Genomic DNA, 10358 nt, shown 5'->3' with positions numbered 1-10358 from the left:
AATTTACGGACTGCCTTTGAGAATTGATGAAGAATCATCAGACTAATTTATTACATATAACATACATATGTAAAATATATTTTTAATATAACATACATGTATAAAATATTTTTTTTCGCAATCTTTGAAAAGTAATAATTATTTTTGTCATTCATTTAAAACTTTTTTCTCACGCTTTGAACATAAGATTTCATGCTGCAGGGACAAGTGCTCGATAATGGATAATGTAATCGACTGCTCCAAATTATATTTTCCAGCATATTAGGAGTGGAAGAAATGGAGGCATAGAGTGCCTTATAATTTTATATCGATCACGTTCACCCGGTTTTTTTGTAGTAGGTAGAGAAAGATGACTTGACACTATGCCTTTAAAGACGTTTTCAAGCTACTTTTTCATAAAAAGCTGGCAGTCGGGAATTCGTTCCGTTATATTTATTACAATTAACATCGCACATTTTATTTTTTGTGTTACATCATTCTGATATTAAATTCTAATTATGTATTAATTGCAACTTGCGTGTATTTTCGGTAGCATCATCAAATTTAAAAAACTCTTTGTTAAATTCATCGCTTTGTACTTCAGTCTCTCCCTTTATGCTTATTTTTTCATCCTTTCTTTCATTTTTCGCAAAAACAATCCCAATCGTCAGACGGTACTGAACTGAAATCGTTATATCCCGACGCTTTGTGCTGCACTCCGATTACAATCATGATTCGCAGTTCGATGTTTTTCGCGGCGTATGAGAAAAACGCAGACATTATATTTCTTGTGAAATTATCGGAGTGCAGGAAGCTGCATACGTGTGCAACACCTCGTAAATAAGGCGTATTAGTGCTTGTCATGAAATATACAACTAACAGTCACGACTCAAAAAGTCTCTTAAATAGTGTCTACGTATAAAGATATTGATCACTTACTCGTGTGTAATGAACGATAACGACAATTTTCTAATGGCAGAATTTATTCCTTCTAAGCTATCAGAGAAATGTTTCGCTCGTTACATCGGTCGTTTCCAACCGTAATGCGTTCTTACTTCCATCACGTTAGAAATGTTCTGGATAATGTTGTTACACGTCTGTGCATAAATCTTAGGCAGTTATGTACGTACGTCATAAATCATAGCCAGAGTACAGGATGTAGCGGAACTATCGCTCAAATATAGATAGTGCTAAGATAAACTTTGCGGAATGCCAATTGTTTTAACCTGTAAAGACATCAATCATTCCTGACTGATATACAGTTAAAAAGAAGATTGATTTGATATCCGAATAAATAGAAAAGAATTTTATTCTTCATATAAGGTCCTTCAAATTTTAATTATATTTGCATATTTCGACTACATTATTAATTATAAAGAAAGTAAATTGGAAAGTAAATTGGAATTATTGCTTTATTCTTTAATATTATTTTCTTCTATTCTGAATCGCGCGAACGTCTGAAGGTTATTGTACCGTTCTTTCACTCTTCAATTTGCAACGCGTGAGATAGTTACATTGTTCCAACGCATGTTATTTCTGTAAATCATAACCGCAATTGAATGCGATGCAATTATGGAAAAGCAATCGATATCTCTGCTCGCGAGAGGATACACGTCCGATCGGTCATTACCGATGATTTCTCTTGACTTGCGCTCTTTCTCTTTCTTTCTCAAGAGGATAATTGACGCCCGGTTTATTATCCTTGCGAGTCACTCTCTTGACTAGTGACTTTACTCTCTCATAGGACAACGACACGCACAATGGTGTCGTCGGTACCGTCTTCTATTTGCCTGGGTTATTCATGAGGGACCATCTTTCTCTTTTGCAGAAGCCGAATGCTGCGTCGGTGAGGCTGCCAGCGAGGCATGCTGGGAACCTTGTTATTGCGTTCTCCTGCAGGACGAGCAGACCCTCACGGCTTACAGGAGCGAGGACATGGCGGTGAGTACATTTTTCTTTAAAAGCCTTTCCGATTCCCCTGGATTTATCCATCCTACGGCTGTTTCGCTCTCACCTCTGCGCTCATGCGACAGTATCATAAAGCATGAGACGGATTTACACTGTCGCTGTTACATGTTTGTTTTCCATAATGCGCGTTTTGTTGGATCTACTCTCTTCACTATATCAGTGGTTCTCATAGAATGTATTGTCAAATTCTGCATAATATTAAATCTGTAGTGTCAAATTTAACTTAACGTGAGTCGCCACTGCTCCTACTAAATATATCATTATTTTTTGTCAAAATGATAGTTAAATTTGTGTCAATTAGACACTATATATAGTGTTAAATTGACACTGTATAATGTCAAATGTAACATTTTAATATACGAGGGAAAATCAATAAGTTTTTAGAAAAACATAGTAAAACACATTTTTTTTTATCGATTCATTTTTATTTCTCAACATAGTCTTCTTTCAGCTCGATACTCACTTGATCCAACGATTCTCCAACTTTTTCAAGTCGAATAATATGATTTGTCCAACCTTTCAAATTAAGCCTCTGTTTAAGTCGGCGATGAGCTGCTCTCTGATGGTGAATCTCTTTCCTCCGAACCATTTCTTCAGCAAATTTTTGGAAACAAGAAATAGTCGCAGAGGGCAAAATCTGGCGAATATGCTGGATGGGAAAGCAATTCGTAGGAATTCATTGAATTTGATCATCGGTGCCGGGCACGTGTGAACCCATGCATTGTCTTGATGAAGAAGAAGAGCACTTTCTTCTTCGTCAAATGGGGACGTTTTTTCTTTAAAGTGTTGTTGAAACGGTCCAATAAGGCTGCGTAGCAATCATTTGCTTCGACAGAAGATAATCGATATGAATTATACCGCGTATCCCAAAAAACTGTGGCCATCATCTTTCCAGCCGACTTTACGGTCTTCGCCTTTTTCGGAACTGATTCACCTGGTGAAGTCCATTGTTTTGACTGTTCCTTCGTCTCGGTGAAGTAATGGATCCATGTTTCGTCCACAGTAATGAATCGACGCAGAAATTCAACTGGATTATGTTGAAACATCTCCAAACATCTCCATTGTTTTGAAATCGTCATACGGTCGCGCTTACGGTTCACAGTGAGCAAACGCGACACCCATCTTGCCGATAGCTTTTTCATATCCAATTGTTCGTGCAAAATTGAAATTGTGCCATGTGATATGCCTGTGGCTTCAACAAGCTCGCGCACATTCACTCGTCGATCAGTCAAAACAATATTGTGGATTTTATCGACGATTTCTGGCGTAGCAGCCTCAATTGGACGTCCCGAACGAGGTGCATCACATGTGCGATTACGTTTAAATTCATTCACTCAATTGTATACAGCAAACGCTGATGAGCATTATCCAACTCTGCTTTGATTTCTTTCAGCATTAAATGCTTTTCATATGTAGATGTTTGATCATTGCACGAAACTCGTTTTTTTTCCATTTTGCAAAAAATACAAAGGTTGTTCGCTTTAATCGTCTACAGAAATGAAACCACGCGATAATTTCCGCTCAAAATTTGACAGTAATCAGCTGAGAGATGCTACTTGTCAAAAAGTAACTTGTCAAAAGTGACATTGCGAGTTTGACAGATTTTCTAAGAACTTATTGATTTGCTTTCGTAACATAACGGATATATTTAGTAGAAATAGTGGCAACTCACGTTAGGTTAAATTTGACGCTATAGATTTAATAATGTATATGTATTTATGAAGGAATAATTATAAATCAAATAAGAGAAAAAATTCTATTTTTAGTCGAAGCGAATCTTGGTTCTTAATATAATAATATTCATATGCAAATTTGCAAATATATTTTTTCAGTTCTATAAACTACACGCCGGTTCGGTTTATCGGATTTAAAAAGCAATCATAAAGCTGGAAATAACATCACAAATTAAATTGATTGTAAAAAAGGTATTTATAAATGCACGAATATTATATTAAGCATTAAGATCTATCAAAATTTCAGGATTATGAATAGATTTTCTCTTATTTGATTTATCGGCCTAATTTCCACTTATAATTGAATAATTATAAATTTTAGTATTGCATTTCAAATATTTATGGTATTCAAATGTTAATTGCTTTTGCGAACATAATTTTGTAGATCATAACCGTTTTTAAATTCTTTTTGAGTAAGAAACTGCAATTGTGAATTTTCGCGTTATCCTATTTTTGTGAATTTCGATTAAGTTATTTGCGAAATTTGTTAATAACATAATTTCAAAAGTTTAGTAATATTTTCTTGAAAACTTTTCTTCGCTCGTTGTAATTACTTTTACAATGTAATTACGTTGCAATCCTTTTACAATGTCTTTACAATGTCTTTACGAATCTTCAAATTCGCATATCAAAGAACCTGTTTGATCGCTGAGTAAAATGCCACGGCAAAGGGAGCGCCGACCTCTAATTCGATTAGAAAGTTTATACTCCGTTGACTGACACGAACATATACGAGAACGCTTTGAAGACTATAAACTTCTGTCCGCAACCGCGGATCGTTGCAAATAACATTGAAGATTATTCGGAATCGTCTCTTATACGTGCTACGAGATCCATCGACAATTCTCTCTCAATCCATCTAGTTGATAGAAAAAAATCATTCCTGCTGATGTGTCATCGTACGAATTGCTGTGCTTACGACACGTCACGCGTTGGAACATCCGAGACGTTCAATGTTTCATTCGGTATAAACACACAATAATATTATACGCATATTTTATACTTTTTATCAAGAGAATCATGAGTTGCACGAATTCAGTCCCGTAATCTGTGTGAATGTGTATATGGAATAGTTTTACTCGGCAATATTTCTACTTAATTTTACTCGGTTTAGCGACAATTGAATTCCATTTTTGCACGATATCCGTTACACCTACGTTACACGCATTAGAGATTGAAGATTGCGAATTAAAGATTAAAATTCGATCAATCAGATAATTTTAATTTTAATCCATTTCTGATTGGTTGGATTTTAATTTTCAATTTGCAATCTCAATCTTCGATGTGACACGCGCTTTACAAAGCGAGGAATAAGTTTGCTTGAATACCCGCAATGAATTTAATGTAATGATATTTTAAAATAATACACAAATAAAAAAATATCATATCAAGAGAGATGGGGATCTTATTTCTCTGGATATTGATACAAATAGGAAACATATAAAAAATACATCTATTGCTTTTAGCTCTTGGCAAAGTAAATACATGAAGACACGCAAATAGCTTCTGCTTCGCAGAGCAACGCAAACACATAAAATCACCTGAGCTGTCATGAAAGCGTTAAACTTGCAAGTTTACGCGACTTTACGAGCGGTTAAGCTTTTTCTTTACGGTAACAAAATATTTGAATAGAATTTCTTGTACTATCATGTGAGAAATATTCCATGTTGCCGGAAATTTATACAACTAATACGTATTCGGTGATTCGTGCGATAGATATCTTTAATCCCATATTATATGTTTAATTAATGGTTTACAATTGTCTAATCTCATGTTCCATTCCTAATTTGTGCTCCGCGAAATCGATTCGGAGTAACAGGTAAAAAGAATAAAACGAAGATAACAAGCACGAGACAACGGATATTTCGTGTTTCGGAATCGCTTTATTCCCTTGTGTCCTTCCGCCATCGTATCTCGAGCTTTCAGTTTCTTTTTTCTACCTGTAATTTCCTCGGAGTGTGAACTCCGACCATTACTTAGAAAAGCGTATTATCTTCGGCACACACAGCGAGAGCTACTTTCCTCCGATCTAAGACTTTCTCGTGCCAATGTAAGAGATGTTCACACAATTGATATTATCATTATTAATAAATATATTTTTTAACTGTATCACACATTGATTATTATATCTAATTTATATCAAAGATATAAATATTAAATTTTTTTTACAAAAATATTTAAGATATTTAAAAAATTGATATTATTGCTTATTTATATTTAATTTATAGTTTACTTTTCTAATTTATTAAAAATATTTTTATATATAATTTTATGCTTTTAAAATTTATATTATTACGGAAAGAACGGTTTTGCTGAAGTATTTAAAAATTTAGAAACAGCATTTTAAAATAATTTTAATTGAGATTTATAATAATGCTACAAAAGTTTTAATATTTTAGTAATCAGTTTAAGGGTCCAACATAATTATTTTAATGGTCTAAAGTTAAACAAAATTATTTTTAGACTTTTGGCTGCACATTTTTAAATGCTGCAAAAAAACCGTTCTTTCCGCAAATATTGTATTTCACTGACAGGATTTATTTTAAATTGCTAAGTATAACATATTTTACAATGCTATTTCCAGGTTACGAATTGATGAAAGTTTAAGAATATCCCTAAACATATTTTAGCTATTATAAGTGGTAAGCATTATGTATTTAAGGTTGTCTGAGAACTTCCACAAAATTTACTCCGCAAAGCATCTCTTTTCCTGCTTACATTTCGCGAAGAGAGAATTTTGCGAATTTATTCCTGCAGGGCTATTCTGTAACACTCAAATTTCATAATCGTTATAACACCGTTGCAGCTTTTATGTTATAGTAAAAAAAACTGCACGATGATGTTATAACGATAAACGAGAAACTTAAGAGTTTCAGAATAAGGCTGCTGTATATCTTATTTATATTCAACAATCGTTCTAGAATATCTTAAGTTTCTTCTTTATGAAGAGATTTTTACTTCCGATTGCTGTTAAACAGAAGGAATACTTATATGTGTTTCACAGAAATCGGTCAATAACGAAAATACCGACGTTGGCTTTTTACACTGAGAGAAAAGTGCTTGGTATTTATAATTATAATTACATATTACTATAATTATGATTATTATTATTACTATAATAATAATAATAACAGTAACTATATGTATAGTTCTAGCAATGTATGTAGTTGGCAACCTAAAAGGATTATAATTATAATTATTATAAATATAAACTAGTTGAAATTACCATAAAAATTATTCAAATATAATTTTAGCAAAATTATTCACTATGATTTTTTTGGCTGTTTTCAAGTCTAAAAAATTCGGCGTGCAGTTCAAATAACTATATAAATATGATATATGTATATGCATGTATAATACATACATACATACACACATATATATTACGAGTTTCGGTTAATTTTGAGGGACTTTTTGCAAAAAGAAACACGTTTATTTTAGAGAAATGTTAAATTATATTTTATTTAAAATATTTTCCATCGCTAGCTACAACTTTTTCCCACTTTTCTGGCAGTAAGTAGATTTCTCGATTTTTATTTTGAAGTGCTGATCAGCAAGGCCGTACTATATCAATTAAAATAAATAATAATCCGAAGGAGCACAGTCTGTTGCATACACGGCATGTGGTAAGATTTTCCATTGAAATACTGTTAACGTGTCTTTAACTGTTTTTACACAACATGTGGTCGAGCATTATCGTGCAAAATCACTTTGTGTTTTCTTTGAGCTGTTATTGGCCGTTTTTAGTTTAAAGAACGATTCAAATCGATTAATTGTTGTTGATAAGTGTTGTTCAGCAGTAATTGATTTTCAGTAACATAATACCCCTTTCATGTCCCTCCCAAATGCACAACAAAACCTTGCTTCTGTGAATGTTGCGTTTTGAAGTCGATGTCGGTTGGCCTGGATTTACCTAAGATTTTTTTATACTTAGGATAGTAAATCTATTTTTCATTGCCGATTATTATTTGATTCAAAAACTGCTTCTTTTTCTGACGAGAAAGCAATGAAGTATAAATGATTAAACGATTTTGAGTAGCCAATTCAGACAATTCAGAACATGCGGAATCTACTTGCCTTCTTTTTCATTGCATGTAAATGATCAGAAATGATTGATTTATTAAGATTTAATGTTTCAGTTAATTCTTTAAGCGTTTGAGTTGAATTTCCAACAATGCCTGCAATTCGGCATCTTCGAACTTTTTTGGTTGGCCTGAACGTTCTTTGTCTTTCAAGTAAAAATCACCACTTTTATATCGTCGATACCAGTATTTACACGTTTTAACTGATGAAGCAGACTCAGAATAAGTTCCTGAGATGAATCGGTGAGCTTGGGCAGCCTTTTTTTTCGAATCAAAGCAGTAAAGTAGTAGATGATGAAAATGATCTTTATTATGTTCCATTTTCAATCTAACTAAAAACTATGATTATGTTTACGAATGCACAGAACCTGTGTCAAATTATTTACAGAAATGTCCAAGCTATGACATGACGTATCCAATTTTAAAATCTCTTTAGTAGATCTGTAGCTATCTATATGAACTCTCAAAACTAATCGCAACATCTAATACAAATTCACATGTTTAAGCATTAAAGATCCAGCTTCGACCGTTATGAGCTCTTAGTTCCTATTTTCTATTGATTGTGTTTTCACATGTGCGATCCAATTTCTAAGCTTCTTATACTTTAATGACATTACATTTAATGACATTTGTTTGGATTAGATTAATCATATTGTTTTCCACAATCATTGATTCTTAATTTAATTGTTTATATTAAAGATAAAATCTGAATATTTTGTCGGACAGATTTTTTTTTAAATAAAAGATATTGAATATAACCCTCAGCTTATAGATTCTTACAATTTTGTTAAGTATTCTTTCTTGTTGCATTATTATTCCAAAATGTTTATTTTATTTTAACAAAATTCCATTACTATTTATTGTTCTGCTTATAATCTATAAACACAATAATCCGAAAGCAGCAATCCTGAATAAACCAAAAGTTAATACTGCGAAGAGAAAATAAATATGCAAAATAGTATGCATTAGGTAACACAATGGATTTGTTGGTGCAGCTTCTTCATCATTAACTATTTCGTCAAGTAGGATTTGGCACCTGGAAGTTCGACAATCAAAGGTCGAGCTGAATACGTAGGTCGAGCGTACGCGCGTATATACACGGAGTTGTTGGCATTATATACGGTACTTGCATGTCACATCGTCACTATATATAACGAGAAACCGGAACTCGAATCCCATTCAGTGGATCGTTCTCTGAAACGTTGCATTCTCGTGCAGTCAGAGGTCCTTGTAAATCCCTGGAGTTGGCCTTTAACCCTCGAGAAACTCGTGATACGCAACGTCGGATGTCGAATTAGTTAATTTCAACGTTGTGTCGTGCTGGGCAAATTTGTCTTCATAAATGTATTTCTATTATTCTATCATCTAAGCTATATTATGTTTTTCAATCAGTGTTATTCACGATCTATGTTTATTATACCTGGTCTGACTATTCTATGTTCTAATTATTTCCCATAAATAAAATGCATTTTCTAGAATCTTTCCTTTAAAATTCTATCCAGATTTCTTAATTAATTTGTTTGATTTAATATTTATTTTATGTAGTCGCACTTATATATAAGCGATTAAAAATTTATTAGACAAATGTTTAAAATAGGAGTCATCCTATAAATTTTTTAGAAATTATTTTGATTGTGTCGTAAAATTCTTGAATATTTTCATAAAATATTTTTTTGTGTTAAATTAAGCATTTAATATGAAAGGAAGGAACTACTTTAGAAAAATTTGAATTTACGTTTTTGTATTTTGATTATAAGATATAAATATGTGTTACATTATTCATATATATCTTAAACTTTTTAGATGAGAAATCTTTATTATGGTAGGCGACAGATAAGAGACTGTAAATTTAAACTTAACGATTCGCTTGAATCATTTTTTATACAATTTCGTTCATGAAAATTTTGGATTAGATTTCACGTAGTGTAGTCTGTTAAAGGAATAGTCTTCTCAGCATTTCAGCATATTGCGAAACAGACGCGGGACCCTCTGATTAGTACCTTCATCGTGTACTCAGTTCCTTACTTTGAGAACTTGCTTTCTCATCTCGTGCCGCTTCTCGTCTCCCTTCTGTCCGTTCCGGCTGTCGCCGTCTTCGTCTTCGCGAACTTCATGTAGTCACTCGCACATCTCTACTACCGTGCCTTGTTATTACTAAATCAAGACAAGCGCCCTAATCTTCCCTCTCCTTCTATCTCTTCGTCCTTTCCTTCTTCCATATGTAATCACATTCAAGGGATCCAGGAATACAACTCTCTGCTTCGTTATTTGCCGCCGAGACCAACTTGAAAGAACAGGGTTAACGGCCATTGAAAGATTTTTTTTTTCTTAAATGGATCTTTTTCTCTTCCGGGATAATCAAACTTAAAAGAATAGAAGCCTCGAAATTCTATAGTTAACATTTTTCTATTGTAAGTCATCAAGACCGAAAGACAGTTTTGGTCTCACAAATATAAACTATTCCCAAAATTGATATAAACGGTTTATATTTAACGAAAAATAAATTAAAATACAATTTTATTGGAAAATAATAATTATTTTTATTATAAAAATAATAATTAATTTTAATATTTTGTTCTTTTTTTTTTTATAACTA

At 32.8% G+C, this 10358-nt stretch overlaps 1 protein-coding gene across 1 annotated transcript in view; it reads left to right on the top strand.

Annotated features, from left to right (window-relative positions):
• Positions 1–10358, top strand: part of LOC108687702 — a 96667-nt gene that overhangs the window by 31029 nt on the left and 55280 nt on the right. Inside the window, exon 2 of the mRNA XM_018193653.1 lies at positions 1808–1920. Within this exon, the coding sequence (XP_018049142.1) occupies positions 1808–1920 (113 nt within the window). The remainder of the gene's footprint in view (positions 1–1807; positions 1921–10358) is intronic.

This window comes from Atta colombica, unplaced genomic scaffold (assembly GCF_001594045.1).
Source record: "Atta colombica isolate Treedump-2 unplaced genomic scaffold, Acol1.0 scaffold1, whole genome shotgun sequence".
Taxonomy (NCBI): domain Eukaryota; kingdom Metazoa; phylum Arthropoda; class Insecta; order Hymenoptera; family Formicidae; genus Atta; species Atta colombica.
The sequence above is the reverse complement of the archived record's forward strand: the minus strand, read 5'-3'. Positions and strand labels throughout refer to the sequence as shown.